Source organism: Polyodon spathula, chromosome 7 (genome assembly GCF_017654505.1).
Source record: "Polyodon spathula isolate WHYD16114869_AA chromosome 7, ASM1765450v1, whole genome shotgun sequence".
NCBI lineage: Eukaryota > Metazoa > Chordata > Actinopteri > Acipenseriformes > Polyodontidae > Polyodon > Polyodon spathula.
The window spans coordinates 40,489,506-40,508,467 of record NC_054540.1 but is presented as its reverse complement, the minus strand read 5'-3'; the positions used below and the strand labels follow the sequence as shown (position 1 = coordinate 40,508,467).

General features: G+C 39.7%; 1 protein-coding gene across 1 annotated transcript in view; it reads left to right on the top strand.

Moving 5' to 3' along the window:
* LOC121318621 (sodium- and chloride-dependent GABA transporter 2-like) overlaps positions 1–18,962 on the top strand; it is a 135,179-nt gene that overhangs the window by 53,288 nt on the left and 62,929 nt on the right. Inside the window, exons 6-7 of the mRNA XM_041255491.1 lie at positions 5,592–5,724; positions 11,786–11,920. Of these exons, the coding sequence (XP_041111425.1) occupies positions 5,592–5,724; positions 11,786–11,920 (268 nt within the window). The remainder of the gene's footprint in view (positions 1–5,591; positions 5,725–11,785; positions 11,921–18,962) is intronic.

The window sequence follows — 18,962 nt, the reverse complement described above, 5'->3', positions numbered from 1 at the left end:
TCTTTATAAGCAATAACGGACAATACTCTTGATTATTTTCTCAAAATAAATATTTAGAAATAAAATAGTTTTTCACTCCATTATTATTAGTAATTAGAAAAAAAACACCTGATAAATGCAGTTCCTGAAACATGATCTGCTTATATCCACTCTTTTCTTAACATTTATAAATGTTGTAAAAACATATATCTTAAAACACTATATAACTATTAGTCAAATACATCGGATTCACACAAAAAAACAAGCAATGAGACAGTGAAGTTCAATCCCTCCCCTATCCAATGGTATGCATTAACAAGCTGTACTGCAAATGATGGTGGCCCAGCAAGTCAAAGAAACAAAGTGCATTTTTTATAGTGTTTACCTGATCTCGGGTCCAGAATATCTCACATTCTCTGTTTCCAGCCCTGGGGATTCGAAAGCAAAAAATCAAAACACTTATTAGTGTTCTTGAAAACATTAGCTTGATGGCACAACAGCATTTACAGAAGAATATAACTGAAGGAAAAAAAGTAAAATGCTTAAGTAAAATGTTTGTGTTATTGTGGCAGGCTGGCGAGTGGATAGAGGCCCAGAGACAGACTGCAGTTCAAAAAAATAACTATTTTATTATAAATAAACAAAAATAAAGTGCACAAGGGCAAAATAACAGATACTCAAACACAAATAAAGCAAAAACAAAACTTCACAAAAATAAAGTTTCCAGGCTGGGCAATGCCTTCACTGGATTTAGAAAATTCAAAAACCACAAAACAAAACACCAACCTGCTTCCTCAGCTCCCTTCTCCCAAATGAGAAGCTGAGGCCTCCTTTTATATCAGGTGGCTGGGCGCTGATTGATCGTTAATCAACCTAATCAACTAATCAACCCCAGCCACCTGAACATAATAAACCCAGGCAGGCAGGGGAAGTTAACCCCATCCCTGCCAATTTAAAAAGGGCAGAGCTTTGCTCTGCCACAGTTATATTTTAATGGCTCTCAAACATTGACACCTCCTCCTGTCATCCACGCTCAGTTTAGGAAGCGAAATGTCGGTGAGCTTTCACACTACCTGTAATTAACATCCCTCTTCTCTGAATGGACAGGTGAATCCAGATTCATGCTATTATTGGTTGCTTCAAATGTCTATTAAAAAATGATTCTTGTTAGGAATTGGAGTGATTCCACCTATCAGTCTCCATTTTTGTTTAGTAGGGATGGACTTTTTAGTGAATTGGAACCCTTGCGTGAACTATGGGACTGGTGTTTAATTATTATCAGCAGTAATAAGCTCAATTACCCAGAGATGGTTGACAGATCCCAGAGACCATGAGACAATAGAAAATCGGGAGGTTTTTAGGTATGGGTCACAGCCAGATAATATGCTTCACCTTGTAAGCGTATGTACCCTCACTGCCTATCTGAAAACTGCTTTCCTCTTAAAAATGTACTGACGGTATGCATAGGCGTCCTAAAGACAATACTGAAGCCTGCATTTGTTTTTGTTGGTGCGCGTGTGTACCTGCATACCAGTTATGTGAACCCCTGCCTATATCGTATTATTTTTTTTTTAACTGAACCTGTTTTTAGTGATTTATACCCAATTTTTAGTACTATTAGTAGTATTTAGAAGTATTTTCTAGGTACTATTTTTTAGGAAATACACAACATTTCAAGAAAACATAAACCAGTTTATGAATATTCAGAAGAAATCAATGTTTTGAAGTTTACAAATAGCAGAAGTGTGGCAGAGGATGCATTGTGTTGCAAATACTGCTGCATTGAGGTACAGTTTCATGCTGACGAATAAAACATACTGGAAGTAAGTGATTCAATAAACTAAAACAAGAAAGTGAACAGAGACAAGCAATCCATTTCTGCAGCTTTTACACACACATTAATAAAAGAGAGCACAGAATGACTGTTAATGAGTTTGTCAGAGCACTGTGTTTTGCCGGACAGCCAATGTTTATTTCAGAGGGGTATGTATTGGTGACTTGTGTCTAACACCGACAATCTTAATCATAAATATTTGACAGAAATGACAATGCTTTAGGTGGTACTTGGTAAAATTATGGAACGCATTAATGGAAAATTCATTTGTCATTCTTTTCTTTTTATGATTTCAAGGCGAATAAACCTGGCTTGTTTTGTGCTGATGACACATACCTTCTGCAGATACTTACTTTGTCAGAACAGCGATTACCAATGTGGCCTCGATTTGCACAGATTCTCCCAGGGACATTAAACTTAATCAGAAACCAGAACTGCTACGTATCACATTCCACATGTAAAGTGTGTATACTGAGATTTTTTTCTGATGTACATTTAAGAGCTTTCAATCCAGGAAAATTATTTATGGAAACCATGAAGACTTTTCAAAGTTATTCCTCTGATCTGAACATTTTGTTAGAATTTCGTAATACAGTATTTACAAGGCAATCCATAATGATTTGTGGCAAATCGTGAATATAAATATTTTATTTCTGGTATGTAGTCGCCTTTTCAAACAGCTATTTTGCAAAACAACTACTAATACTTGGCGATACTCAAGCACAGACAATTTATGTGAAACTGAAGATCTTATTTGCTTGAGGTTTCTGGAAAATCTCATGAGCGAAAATGTTAGGTTATTATCATAACCCTGGTTCACTGAAATAGAAATGTAATCATATCCTCATGGGTATTGATCCTTTGATACCATCTATTCTGAATTGGTATTCCAAAGCTGCACTTAGTGCCCATGATGCAGTCGTAGTCATCCGAAAGAACATAACAATATAAGAAAGTTTACAAACGAGAGGAGGGCATTCGGCCCATCTTGCTTGTTTGGTTGTTAGTAGCTTATTGATCCCAGAATCTCATCAAGCAGCTTCTTGAAGGATCCCAGGGTGTCAGCTTCAACAACATTACTGGGGAGTTGATTCCAGACCCTCACGATTCTCTGTGTAAAAAAGTGCCTCCTATTTTCTGTTCTGAATGCCCCTTTGTCTAGTCTCCATTTGTGACCCCTGGTCCTTGTTTCTTTTTTCAGGCTGAAAAAGTCCCTTGGGTCAACACTGTCAATACCTTTTAGAATTTTGAATGCTTGAATTAGGTCGCCACATAGTCTTCTTTGTTCAAGACTGAACAGATTCAATTCTTTTAGCCTGTCTGCATATGACATGCCTTTTAAGCCCGGAATAATTCTGGTCGCTCTTCTTTGCACTCTTTCTAGAGCAGCAATATCTTTTTTATAGCGAGGTGACCAGAACTGCACACAATATTCAAGATGAGGTCTTACTAGTGCATTGTACAGTTTTAACATTACTTCCCTTGATTTAAATTCAACACTTTTCACAATGTATCCGAGCATCTTGTTAGCCTTTTTTATAGCTTCCCCACATTGTCTAGATGAAGACATTTCTGAGTCAACAAAAACTCCTAGGTCTTTTTCATAGATTCCTTCTCCAATTTCAGTATCTCCCATATGATATTTATAATGTACATTTTTATTTCCTGCGTGCAGTACCTTACACTTTTCTCTATTAAATGTCATTTGCCATGTGTCTGCCCAGTTCTGAATCTTGTCTAGATCATTTTGAATGACCTTTGCTGCTGCAACAGTGTTTGCCACTCCTCCTACTTTTGTGTCGTCTGCAAATTTAACAAGTTTGCTTACTATACCAGAATCTAAATCATTAATGTAGATTAGGAATAGCAGAGGACCTAATACTGATCCCTGTGGTACACCGCTGGTTACCACACTCCATTCTGAGGTTTCTCCTCTAATCAGTACTTTCTGTTTTCTACATGTTAACCACTCCCTAATCCATGTACATGCGTTTCTTTGAATCCCAACTGCGTTCAGTTTGAGAATTAATCTTTTGTGCGGGACTTTGTCAAAAGCTTTCTGGGAATCTAAATAAACCATGTCATATGCTTTGCAATTATCCATTATCGATGTTGCATCCTCAAAAAAATCAAGCAAGTTAGTTAGGCACGATCTCCCTTTCCTAAAACCATGTTGACTGTCTCCCAGTACCCTGTTACCATATAGGTAATTTTCCATTTTGGATCTTATTATAGTTTCCATAAGTTTGCATATAATAGAAGTCAGGCTTACTGGTCTGTAGTTACCTGGTTCAGTTTTGTTTCCCTTTTTGTGGATCGGTATTACGTTTGCAATTTTCCAGTCTGTCGGTACCACCCCTGTGTCAAGAGACTGCTGCATGATCTTGGTTAGCGGTTTGTAAATAACTTCTTTCATTTCTTTGAGTACTACTGGGAGGACCTCATCCAGCCCAGGGGATTTGTTTATTTTAAGAGCTCCTAGTCCCTTTAACACTTCTGCTTCAGTTATGCTAAAGTTATTTAAAACTGGATAGGAACTGGATGACATGTGGGGCATGTTGTCAGTATCTTCCTTTGTAAAAACTTGTGAAAAGTAATCATTTAATATATTTACTATTTTTTTTTCTTCATCTACAATTTTGCCATTTGTATCTCGTAAACATTTAATCTCCTCTTTGAATGTTCGCTTGCTGTTGTAATATTGGAAAAACATTTTGGAATTGGTTTTATCTCCCTTAGCAATGTTCATTTCTATTTCTCTCTTGGCCTTTCTAACTTCCTTTTTGACTTGCGTTTGCAGTTCTGTGTACTCTTTCTGCGTACTTTCTTTTTGGTCCTTTTTTAATGCTCTGTAAAGTGCCTTTTTTCAGAACAGAAAATAGGAGGCACTTGTTTACATAGAGAATTGTGAGGGTCTGGAACCAACTCCCCAGTAATGTTTTTGAAGCTGACACCCTGGGATCCTTCAAGAAGCTGGTTGATGAGATTCTGGGATCAATAAGTTACTGACAACCAAACAAGCAAGATAGACTGAATGGCCTCCTCTCCTTTGTGAACTTTATTATGTTTTTATGTTCTTATTCCATCATCAGCCACCTCAAAACCAAAATATTTCAATACTTCAGTGCACAGACTTGTTTATTTTCTAGCAATTGAATCTTAAGCTGCTGCGTATGAAAACTGATTCAGGGCCCATCTAAAAGTACGGTGTCATACTGAATGTTGTATTATTTTGAGATGTTGTAATGTTTCAAAAGTACATCTCATTTATAATACCAAAAGCCCACATTTTAAAAATACATTAATAATAGCGTACGTAATCACATGTAGAAAATGAAACAAACCGCTGATGCATGTGCATATCTCAGAGTAATGCCAATAGTGCTCAATGCAGCTTGCAAATAGCATTTGGTACCTAAACACTAGTCAATGGAATGAAATGGTTAAATAATACTTTAGTGTGTGATGTTTACCTACGAGACTGACAATGATACGTATAGGGTTTGTTGAATCTTAATATAAAATAAACTTGATTGTACTGCATTTGCATTTTTAACAGTATTAACTAGTAAATACTGTAACTGATTTTTAGAAGGCCGTCTGTTAAAAAGGCAATACTTTAATACTGAGTGTATCTGTCTGATAACCCTAACACACAGCTCATTTTACTGTTGAGTGTATCTGTCTGATAACCCTAACACACAGCTCATTTTACTATTGAGTGTATCTGTCTGATAACCCTAGTAGCTCATTTTTTTCAATTTTCTTTGGTTTGTAGGAAACGGGTGCTGAGGATTTCTTCAGGCATTGACCACATTGGCATATTACACTGGGACCTGGCTCTCTGTCTCTTTTTGGCCTGGGTCATGTGCTATTTCTGCATATGGAAAGGAGTCAAGTCCACTGGCAAGGTGAGCTTGGCCTGTTGCTACCAGCATTCTACTGTACCAAGCAGTCTGCTTTTAACATGGAAACATAGAATAATTGTACAGATGTATGACCAGAAACTGGAGGCACTAGCAGCATGTAGCACACAGCAGTCAGTTGTTAGGAATCTAATGAATATAGATGTGCCAATTGGCCTCCTTTTGTTCATAATTTCTCTTATGTTTTTAGGTTTACAAGTTTCAGTAAACTGATTTGGTTATAGAAATGTGTGTTATCACCATCACGTGCGGCAAAAGATCTAATCTAACAAGCTTTGTCAAGGGCTGATAGTAGCTGATGGAGCATTTACTAGCAGCTTAACAAATGACTGATGTTTCACAGAGCTGATTTGAAAGCATTGAAGCAGAATTCCACTTCCAGTATCCCTGAAAGGACAAGAGGGGGTAATCACGGAGGAATGCAGCTCTGTTGCTGAGTTCAATCATGCAGTGTTACAGCAGATGTTTCTAATTGTTTTTCATCTTCATGTATTAACATTTGGAAAAATAACTGTGTGGTCTATTCAGTTTATGGTGGAGATAAATAATAAAATTATTATTTATTAATAACAATTAATAAATAATTATTTGACACATTTCAATATCCATATGCTGTATATAAAATGACTCACAGGCATTCCTTCATTTTTGCACAAATATACAGCTAAATTCAACTGTTCAACATTGTTATTAAGTAGAGTAGGTGGGGCTGATGAGTTCAAAGGTCACATTGCCACATGAATTTAATGGAAATAAGAAGTCTGTTCAACCCCATCCTTTAGGATTCTCCAGGTAAATGCAGATTTAGAGACACATCAGAACCCAGAGCACAACTCAGATTAAATGAGTACCTCGTTACATACAGTGCCATGAGAAAGTATTTGCCCCGTTTGATTTTCTGCATTTTTGCATATTTCTGACACTGAATTTTATCAAATCTTCTACCAAAATCTAATATTAGATAAAAGGGACCCCAAGTGAAGAAATAACACAACATTTTGATACTTATTTCATTTATTTATTAAACAAAGTTATGCAACACCCAATGACCCCGTGTGAAAAAGTAATCGCCCCCTTAGACTCAATAACTGGTTACACCACCTTTAGCAACAATAACTGCAACCAAATGCTTCCTGTAGTTACTGCTCAGTCTCGTACAGTGCCAAGGAGGAATTTTGGCCCATTCTTTAATGCAGAACTGGTCTTGTGGCAGAACTTCAGGTCCTGCCACAACATTTCAATGGGATTTAGGTCTGGACTTTGACTAAGCCATTCCAAAACTTTAAATTTGCTGCATGACCCAGCCGCGCTTCAGCTTCAGCTCATGGACGGATGGCCTGACATTTTCTCCTGTAGAATTCTCTGATACAGAGCAGAATTCATGGTTCCTTCAATGATGGCAAGTCATCCAGGTCCTGATGCAGCAAAGCATCCCCAAATCATGACACTACCACCACCATGTTTGACCGTTGGTATCAGGTTCTTACTGTGGAATGCAGTGTTTGGTTTTCTTCAGACATAATGGGGCCCATGTTGGTCAAGAAGTTCCACTTTTGACTCATCTGTCCATAGAACATTATTCCAGAACTCTTGAGGAACATCCAGGTGCTTTTTGGCAAACTTGAGATGAGCATTCATGTTCTTCTTATGGTGGAGTCATGAACACTGACCTTAGCCGAGGTGAGAGAGGCCTGCAGATCCCTGGATCCCTGGATCGGATCCCTGGATGTTGTTCTAAGGTTCTTTGTGACTTCCTGGATGATTTTACTCATTGCTGTTGGACAGATTTTGGCAGGAACTGGGCCACGCCTGGGAAGATTCACTACTGTCCCAAACTTTCTCCATTTGGACCACATGGCTCTGACTGTGGTTTGGTGGAGCCCCAGAGCCTTAGAAATGGCTTTGTAACCCTTTCGAGACTGAAAGGCATCAACAACTTTTTTTCCGGAGGTCTTTAGGAATTTTTTTTAATCATGGCATGATGTGCCTCTATAACCTGATGGTAAGGGCCAAAGTTAGTCAGATTTATATTGAGCAGGCCTGATTGTTAACCAAAGTATTCAAACAGCTGACCCTAATTATCTCTTTAATTGGGTTGAGTTAACTAGTGGGGTAATAACTTTTTCACACCTGAAGATTGCATGTTTGATTACCTTGCACACCAAACAAATGGAAGAAGCACCAAATTTTTAATTTTTTTCTCTCAGACTCCCTCTATATACTACTACAACTCATAAAAAGATCTGAACAAATTCAACGTGAAAAATGCAGAAAATCAGACAGGGGGCAAATACTTTTCATGGCACTATATATGTAAAACACACATTTTCATTGGATTTCATTATGTTTGGATCAGTTTAATGAGTCCTTATTTGGTTTAGTTAAATATTTTTTTCAGACAGGTCATGTGAAATCTGCTGTGAATCTGGATATCAATGACTATGTTAGCAACATAAATAGAGGTGGCATGCTATGATAGTAGCGCTACTATTCCACAAAAAACCTCAAACTTAGAGGGGCTATGTTAATATTGCAGATGTCATGTATTATTTGAACCATGCTATGAATGTATGAATAGCATTGCATTAAAAAAGGGGGTTGCAAAGACATAAGGCTTTAGAATGATATTACAGAAACAGTTTAAATTTTACTTACCAAATCATGGCCACCCAGGTTTACAGCAGATGTTATTATTACCGTAAAATTTTAAATAAATGCCCCAGCATTTATTTACAATATTTGCCAGGAGTTTTTTTTTTAATCAAAGTCAGATAAGAACATAAGAAAGTTTACAAATGAGAGGAGGCCATTCGGCCCATCTTGCTCGTTTGGTTGTTAGTAGCTTATTGATCCCAGAATCTCATCAAGCAGCTTCTTGAAGGATCCCAGGGTGTCAGCTTCAACAACATTACTGGGGAGTTGATTCCAGACCCTCACAATTCTCTGTGTAAAAAAGTGCCTCTTATTTTCTGTTCTGAATGCCCCTTTGTCTAATCTCCATTTGTGACTCCTAGTCCTTGTTTCTTTTTTCAGGTCGAAAAAGTCTCTTAGGTCGACATTATCAGTACCTTTTTTAGAATTTTAAATGCTTGAATCAGGTCGCCGTGTAGTCCTCTTTGTTCAAGACTGAATAGATTGAATAGATGCGTTTTAAACCCGGAATAATTCTGATCGCTCTTCTTTGCACTCTTTCTAGAACAGCAATATCCTTTTTGCAGCGAGGTGACCAGAACTGAAACAATATTCAAGATTACTGATGCATTGTACAGTTTTAACATTACTTCCCTTGATTTAAATTCAACTTTTCACAATATATCCGAGCATCTTGTTGGCCTTTTTTATAACTTCCCCACATTGTCTAGATGAAGACATTTCTGAGTCAACAAAAACTCCCAGGCCTTTTTCATAGATTCCTTCAATTTCAGTATGTCCCATATGGTATTTATAATTCACATTTGTATTGCCTGCATGCAGTACCTTACACTTTTCTCTATTAAATGTCATTTGCCATGTGTCTGCCCACTTCTGAATCTTGTCTAGATCACTTTGAATGACCTTTGCTGCTGCAACAGTGTTTGCCACTCCTCCTATTTTTGTATCGTCTGCAAATTTAACAAGTTTGCTTACTGCACCAGAATCTAAATCATTAATGTAGATTAGGAATAGCAGAGGACCTAATATTGATCCCTGTGGTACTCCATTGGTTACCTCACTCCATTTTGAGGTTTCTCCTCTAATCAGTACTTTCTGTTTTCTACATGTTAACCATTCCCTAATCCATGTACATGCATTTCCTTGGCATGGGATACCCTGAGATACAGATACCTAGATCCTAAACCCTGCTAGGTACAGACGGGATGGCAGTAACTATAGACCATACATGACATTTGCAGAAATTAAGGGTTTGCTGAACTAAAGGGGTTTAACAGTAGAGTTTTTAGCAAAATACGGGAGAAAATCTGTACAGGAGAAGCATCCAAAAAATGGGAGAGTGCTGGCAAATAAGGAAGAGACAGGTCTGCAAGTGGAATCAATCTTGAGGTTACCAGGTGATACTGCTCAACTACTTTACTCATGCAATACTTTGGATATTAGAGTGTAGGATTCCTTCTATTTGTGCTAATTGAGAAGGATAATGTGTTATTACACATTTAGCAGTATAACTAAATGGTTCAGGGTATATTTACATGATTTGGCTAGGATTTGTGCTGAATAATAACATAACACTGTGTAACAAATTATTATTATTTTTTTTTGTTCCTGGGTAGTAAGTGTTTTTTCCTAATTGCTTATGCCTCAAAAGTATAGAAAATGGCTATTATTCCCCACAAACTTTGCTTTTGTGACCAGGACAGAGATATTTCAAAATATCACTATTTCCAATGGGAAAACGGGCAAATGTGTGTCTTTTCGTTCACATAAAGTCAGAAAAAAACAACATATGAATCCAAATTAACATGTATTTATACTAAAGTAATACAAAAATGACTACAAAAGATTTAGAAGTGAGTAGTTTTTCGAGATTTACGATTATACTGTATTTACAAAAGAACAAAAATTATGTTACATAGTGTAATTAGTAATCTGTGCTCTGATTGAAATAACAAGACCAATGTTAATCAATGTGTGGTTTATCAACCCTAAAATGGAATTATAGATTCATTTTCTAAAATGTTGGCATATTTTATTTTATGAAATAAAATGTTTGTTGTTGAAGGGTTATTTTAGTAATACTTAATTCACCAGCACCCAAGAGATATAAAGTGACCAGTAGCTTCAAGTTCTAACATTTTGTTTCTGATACTTCTAACATTTAGATAAATACATTGAATGGCTGTCTTACCTGAGATGTTGCCCTTGTTTTGATGCAGACTCCCTTCTGTTGACCCCCCCCCCCCCCCCCCCCCCCCCCCCCCATTCCTTTCTAGTTTAAATGCTTCTGAACCTGCTTGAGGATTTTTTCTCCAAGTAGATTGGTTCTCTTTTTATTTAAGTGCAGTTCGTCCCACCTATGAAGATAGTCCTTGCTGTAAAATGTGGTCCAGTGTTCACGATATAGGTGAAGGTGTAGTATCTCCTTGGTCCAGCGATGGTCTACTGTTCTTGCTACATGTCCAGCCCACTGCCATACTTTTATTTGCACTCTTATCCATTCCTTCCTTTTCCTGTCTCTTATTGTTATACCCAGCATGCATCTTTCCATACTCCGTTGAGTCACTTGTAAACAGTTTGGTGTGTGTGTGTGTGTGTATATATATACTGACAAATCTAGATGCAGAATGCTGTAAAGAGAAGAGACAAAAGATTGTCAACACAACAGAAACAGTGATAATGTTGATGATGCCAATAAGATGGTGTGGTGGAGTGTCCCACCCCTTTATGTTTATAATTGTTTTCTGTTATATGTAGTGTGTTTAATGTTGGTGTTTATGTATAAAATACATGGGATATAAATATGGGTTGCGAGCACAAGTGTTTAAAATGTATATTTTGTTTTTAGGCACGAGGATTGCACAGCACTTCATGTGCAAGTATAATATGTGAGCACAGGGAATTGCACTTTTATTAATTCACATGCAGTTGTACCGAGACTCCAATTGAATGATTGATTAGCAATCGAGTCTTGGTACAGCTGCATAAAAGCTACATGTTACATGTTTTTTGTGAGTGGAGAACAGTATAGAGAAGGAGTTTTTGGGGGTTTTGAGAGCAATTGCTACAACTGTCTTGTTCAGTGTTGTCCGTTTTGTTTAATTTTTTATTTTGGCCTCAAGTGCCGTGTCCTGTTTTATGTGTTTTGTTTAAACCTTTTTGTTTATTATTTGCAATAAAACTCTGGACGTCGTAGCATCACATATTCACCGCATTCCTAATTGTTTGGAGTCTGCATTTCTGGTCTGATGTCACCCCTACAAAGCCATGCTGTTCACAGATGGATTTTAAACTCTTTCCACTCCTTTGACTACAAGTTAGTCATGTATAAAAATACATTTTTGAAACATCTGTTAACACAGTATAAATGTGCCACCCCCCTTCCTTCCTCTAGGTGGTGTACTTCACCGCTACGTTTCCCTACGTTATGTTGGTGATCCTCATGATCCGAGGGGTGACTCTGCCGGGGGCAGCTGAAGGAATCAAGTTCTATCTTTACCCAGACCTCAGCCGGCTGGCAGATCCCCAGGTATGAGAAGGGAGCTTTCATAACATCATGATCATCATCATCCACTGGGGTGGGGAATGCAAAATAATCAATACTAACATAAGTACTGGATTACAGCATGGTCTGCTGGGTAAAGCTTTAGAGCTTAGCAGATCTATGGCTAGCAATTTGTTTTACTAGTTTGGTCCCTATAATATAACCCCTAAAGTATTTTTTTTTCAAGGGATTGCTAATGTTTAATTACTGGACCCTTAAACACACTGGGGTATTCTCAAAGCTCTTTACTCCAACATCAGTTGAACAATTTATATCATAAAGAAAACCAAACCTAAAATATAACAACCCAGGTAAATTAGATGTTGTAAGTAGTTTTTTCTTGGCCCATTGGAAAACGCAATCAATTCATTTTCTGGTAAAACAGTTATTAGGTGTTCTATATGCAAATGTCTGTTTCATGTTTTATATGTTAATGGTTTGCATCCATAACTACACTTCTATCCATATGAAACCACTAGAGTCTACCGTCACTTTGCTGTTCGACTAGTCAACTAGTGTATATAATTCTGAAAATATCCAGAAGGCCAACAGATGACTGATTACTGTTTTTGGATATAACACACTAATTGTGCTAATCAGGACGCTGCAAACATACTTGTGCTTTAAAGTGCCGTTTATTAAAGAGAAAGAGTAATTACAATCTCAATTAAGTTCAATCTTATTGAACAGTGTGTTATGAAGAGAGAACTTTCAATATGGCGGAAAACACAGCACTAGCATTGTTTGGATGAATTTATGGAAGATTGTGCAGAAAATCTGCTATTTATTGCCTCTATTGCACTTGCATCGAAATCCAACACCATGGCTTTAGTGGCAGTGACACACCATGCGGGAGTCCTGTACAGATTGAAAACTGCATTGAGTACTGTGATTGTTGCATATTGCATGTTTTATTTACAGGTAGCTACAATGCCGTTTACCCTTGCAATTAAGATTTGTATTATACAAAAGTATTGTTGTACAGCAATTAAAAACTGCCCAAAAATAGAACAATTTATTTTTTAAACAATTATTCAACCCAATAAAATTTGTATACATTCCAAAGAAATTATTTTTTTCCGTGATTCTTTGAATACATCTGTGAATGACTTTAGCAGTTAGTTTCTCCACCGCAGGTACCATGCACTCCTGCATCTGCCTTGTCTGTTCCTCTGTAACACTGCAAAAGTTCTTAATTTTAGTAAAGTGCTCTTATTCTAATGTCCCCATTCTGCCATGAAAAGAAGGTTTCACATTTTCGTTGTAGTCTATACTGCTGTGTATGTTCAACCGAGATACACTGTGAAGCCTAATTTCGCAGAAATAGCAAAATTATTGAAGAAAAAAATTTGCGTTACATGCAGTTCACCTTTAACACAGCGCTAATCGTCCATTGCTTTTCTTTTTAAATGCAGTTAAGAAAATATTCCTTAATGTAAGGCCGACCGAACAAACAATAACATGCTGAGCATTTCGAATGTTGTATTGGACGCTGCAGATTCACTTAGTTTCAAATGAAAAATCGTCAAATGATTACGCTGTTAATTTAAATAAACCAATAATTTTTTTTTTAAGAAAAAGAATGCATACGATATGTTTGTCAAAAAGTCCAATATGTAGGGAAATTACACCACAGTTGCTGCACTGGCATTGTACCTCCGCCATTTTGAAACGCCCACCAAGTCAGCTACTCAAAATGGTAGCTAACGTTACGAAGCGCTCTAGGTGTGCAGGTCCTTCAGGTTACATAATAAGCTGTCAAGTACATTGGTAGTGAAAAGAGCTGTGACAAGCAAAGCGTGCAGTTCATTTAGATGGAACCTTGTGCACCTGAATTGAGTTGGACTTCTATAAATAGAGTTTGCTAGCTTGTTTACAGTAAAGTAAGCTGTATCTTAACTTGAATGTTTGTGCATCAGATCTAACCTACAAAAAACAGATGTTGCCAAGCAACTGAACCCTGGAAACAAGGCCCTGCCTGATTTGTTTTAGTAAAAAAAACTGTTGCAATTTAGTTTCTTATAAAGAACTAACACTCCCAGAAGCTAGCCTTGCATCTGAGTATGAAACACAGCTTTTCCTATGACTGATGTGATTTTATGACAAACATGTGACATTAGAAAGTTGACTGGAAGTACAGCATAGAAGTATCTGCAAAGAGTGTTCAATAAATATTCTTCTCCAACAGCTTCAAACAAATCACCATCAAAAAATCGAATTTAACTTCTCCATATTGTGTGCATTGTTCATATAGGAAAGACTGATAGCAATATTTAGTAGGTGATATTTACAGGGATTATTTTGTTAGCACCATGTACTTCAAGAGTGGAGAATTCTCAGGTTATAAGGATGTATGCTATTGGTCTGTATCAAACTTACATTTTAACATTGAATACAGTGAGATATAGAGATTATAGTGATCTACTTTTTCCTGTTACCAATGGCTGTAATTTTGAATTTATAAATGTCACTGACTCACTTGTTTAAGTAAATTTGTCAGAGGTTTGTTGTAAACCAGCAAGGATGAGTATTTGACAAATGTACATACCATACCGTGCACACTACAGGCATTGTGAGCGTTAATTTAATGTGCACGATAATGTCAGAGACTTACCCGTGACCACCATGATATCAAAAGCCCCAGCAGTCCAGGCATATCTTTTCGTCAGTAGCTTATTGTGAAGGTGGAGGTGGCTTATGCTGACCAAAAATGAGTGATCAACAAACACAGCACTCAGCAGCAAGACAGGCAGAGGCAACGTTAAGTGAAACTGCACTGCTTACCTTTTAATTTTAACATGTATTCCTTGTCTGATGTAAAAAAAAAAAAAGTAAAAGCCCTTTTCCTTTCTCCTTTAATGCATATACAGTAATGTTGTGCAATGATGTATTTTTGTTTTTGTTCTGCTTACTCGAAAAATGTTGATTGATTAGACATAGCCTCAATTCTCTTCCTTGTCAGCATTCCCACCCTGCAGAGAGGCCCATGGATCAGAGTGACAGTGCTATGTGGGTACAATCAATAGCACACGTCCTGTAAACCTGTCCTCTGTGGGAAATGTAAGACAATATCCTATGTAAATCGCAGTTTATTTTTTTGTGTAAATGACAGTTTATTAAATAGGTTGCAGTTCAAGCTGAATGACAAAGTTTAAAATAAATAGTTAATACTCTAAAGCATGGATCTTAAACACATGGCCTGCGCTACAATTACTGGCAGCCCATCCATTACTTTATAAAATTGAATTGATGTACTATTTTGTTTTGGAATTCTTCTTCAAAACAACCCGCCTCTTTATTAGAAAATGATTCAGTACCGTCAGCCAGTCAACTTCCAGTTCTAGCAGGCTCGAATAAACGGTAGATGCCCGATGGAACTTTTTGGCACCAGCTGTGCATCAAATTTAAAATCAATCCGCATGTATAACGGATTTGACATTCCTGCTTACAGCTAAATTGACAAACAACCTAAACTCTGTCTATTTATGAACATTTTGATTTATTTAGGCATGTATCAATGTCGGAGTGGGTATATTTACCATCCTCAACAAAACACCCAATCCAGCTACTGCTGATGAAAACCTGCTACAAAACCCTAGTACTACAAGTAATACTACACAAAGGCATATAAATTCAAAGGTGGAAAGTAATGAACTAGAAATACTTTGTTATACTACTTAAGTATTTGTTTTTGGGATCTGTACTTAAGTACTTTATTTTTTGGGATACTTGTACTTTTATCAAGTATGTTTGTTTAGAAAATGTTGTATTTTTTACTCCACTGCATTTCCCAGAAGCATCTTGTTACTTGTTCTTTCACAGGGTTTGTATGCTAGTCTGGAAATCTGGAAAAATGACAAACTGATTTCCAGGTCTTGAAAATGCTTTCTCATGGAACCAGGGTTATGGTAATAACCTAACATTCCCTTTCGATGGGATGACAACCATTACCGAATGGAAAGCTGTACCAAAGCTGTCGTGGCTCCAGATTACCAACAGTACAGCCTCACAGCGATAGACACAGAGCCCACATGATGCCTAATGGCATGTCTCGCTTGGTTTGCCACATCAAGGCTGTAGAAATGCGCAAATGTCTACCTGTCCATGTAGCAGCATTACATAGCTCATCTGAGGAGGCCGCATGAAGGAGAGCCCACGAAGTTGCCTGGCCTCTGGTAGAATGGGCTGAACTGGGCATAGCGTGTGCTGTCTATGGTCTTCCTCTGACTTGTACGGGGGAGGTCTGAAAGTTTCCAAAACCACTGGTTGGTTAATAAGGAATGGGGATACCACCTTTGGCAAAAAGGCTGGATTTGTTCTTAGTGTTACCTGCAAGTCATTTCCTGTGAAAGCCATACATGTGTCATCGATGGACAGCGCATGAAGCTCACTTACTTGTCTGGCAGACGTAATGGCTATTAAAAACGGCACCTTCAAGGAAACAGGGCACAGTTCTGTGATGCCATGGTCTCGAATGGGGGACCCATAAGGACCCGCAGTACCAGTTCTAGATCCCACCTGGGGACCCTACTTTTCATGGAAGGACGAAGACTCCAAGCCCCTTTAAGAAATTGCACTGCCAGGAAATGTGCCCCGGGGGATACAGAGTCAATTTTGTCGTGGCACACTGAAATTGCTGCCAGGCATACCTTCAAAGTGGACGCTGATTTTCCTGCGTGAAACAGGTTTTGTAAAAAGGTTAATATCGTCTCAATAGGGCAGGTCACAGGACTGTGACCTTCGGCAATGCAACAGTCTTGGAAAACTTTTCATTTGCATGAGTACTGGGCTCTAGTGCTCGGTGCCCTAGCAGACTGTAGTGTTTCAACTACTGCATCTGGCAAACCTCGTCTGAATAGACGGCTCCGTTCAACGGCCAGACCCAGAGTTGTAGCTCAGCTGGGTTCGGGTGCTATAATAGCCCCTCGGCTTGTCTCAGGAGGTCCTCGCGCAGTGGGAGCTGCCACAGCTGACCCGACAACATGTCGGAGAGGAGAGCAAACCAGGGGCGCCTCGGCCATCTGGGTGCAAGCAGCAGAACCTGTGCTCTCTCCACCCTGATCCTCTCTAGTGTCAGGGGTATTAATGGTAGAGGAGGGAACGCATACAAAAGCCCCGGTGGCCAGGGGTGAGCTAGCATGTCTACTCCCAGGGGGCCCCCATCTCTCTCCATGGAGAACCATAGGGGGCAATGAGTGGACTCGGCTGTGGCAAAGAGGTTGACCCTTGTAGAACCTCTCCCAAATATGTTGCACCACTTGGAGATGCAGTCTCCATTCCGAGCTGTCTGGAGCTCTTCTGGACAGGAGGTCTGCTGCCTTGTTGCCACACTGGGGAGGTGAACTACCCTGATGGAACACAAGTTTCTTTACATCCAGGACAGGAGTCTGTGTGCTAATTGCTGGCGAAAATGAGGTAACGCCAGGTTCACTGCTTGCAGCTCTTGGGCATCGATGTGCGCTTGCTGCCAATGTCCCTTCCATTGACCTTTTATTCCTCTCCCATTCCAGACCAATCCCCAGCCCAGGCTGGAGGTGTCTGTAGTGACCACTTCCCTTCTGTGAGGGGATCCAAGGGGAGATCCGAGGCGCAGATTGCCAGGATGGAGCCACCACTCCAGTGTCTTCCGACACTGTCTTCTTCTGGACACTCGCACCAGCCGGTATCGTTCTCGGACCCGGTGCACCTTGAGCGTATTTACCCAGGCTTGAAGTAGGCGCATTCTCAGCAGCCCTAGTGGAAGGATTCTCGAGGCAGCTGCCATCAGCCAACAACCTTTGATATAGTTTGACCTGTAACAGAGCATCCTCTCTGAACAGGGAGAGTGTGTCCTGTAATGACCGAATCCTGTCTTCCGACAGTCAGACAAGCATGCTCACAGAGTTCAGTTTCATCCCCAGGAACACTGTGGACTGAGACGGTATGAAGTTGCTCTTCTGTTGATGTATTGAGAGCCTTAATTTCATCACAAGATCTATGACCTGTTTTGTGTGCGCCTCTGCGCGTGCAGATAGTTCAGATCCGAATACCCCACAGGTTGAGTGGAGCCAGTGCTGCATTCATGCACTTTGAAAATGTGCGGGGCGACAGCAAGAGGGCAAATGGCAGGACACAGAATTTGTATGCGTTGCCTTGAAAGGCAAAGTGCAGATATTTTCTGTGTGTGGGATGGATCGGGACATAGATGTTAGCGTCGTGCAAGTCAATCGATGTCAAGAAGTCACCCGGTTGGATGTACTGGATGATATGCTGTGCTGTCAACATATTGAAGGAACAAGTTGAGGACCCTGAGGTCCAGAATTGGTCTGAAACCACCGTCCCTCTTGGGCACCAGGAAGTACCTGGAGTAAAAACCTCTGAGGGCATCGCTTTGACTCCAGCATCGATCTCCTGTTGAAGTAGTATTGCCCTCGCTGGTTCGATGGTGGTGAGGAGCACACCCTTGAAGGGTGCCGGACCTATGTGGAATTGTAGAGCGTATCCGTGTCTCATTGTCGATAGCACCCAGGAGTCCTGGGTGCAGCCTTGCCATGGGTCATTGCCATTGGTCAGTCTGTTTGTGAGGGGGGTTGGTGGCAGCTGGGGCCCCTCAGGGGCGGTCTCCCTTGGGCTTGGGAGGTGGAGGGTCTTTCTTAGGCCCCAGCCTCAGTCTCCAGCCGAAGAACCGGTTACCCGGTGGTGACTGTGACGGTGAACCTCTGCGCTTGCGTGGGGAAGGAGAGCGCTACTTGCCTGTCCCCTGGTGAGTGCCCCCTCAAGTGGTACTGCCTCGCTGGTGACCATGTCACCTCCCCTGAGAGGTGCCTGTGCCTTTGTACTGGTGGTGGGGAAGGAGAGGGTGACCTAGGTGTGTGGGAAAGCTCCCTAGACGACCTCTGCGGAGGACCTTGGACCACTGACTTCATTCTCTCATGTTCACTGGTGCCGAATCAGTCGGTGCCAGGATCAGCATCGAGGACATCGGTGTTGGTGCCAAGTGATAAGTGCCGATGGGTAGCGTGGTCGGTGCCGGGCTGTAGACGGCTCT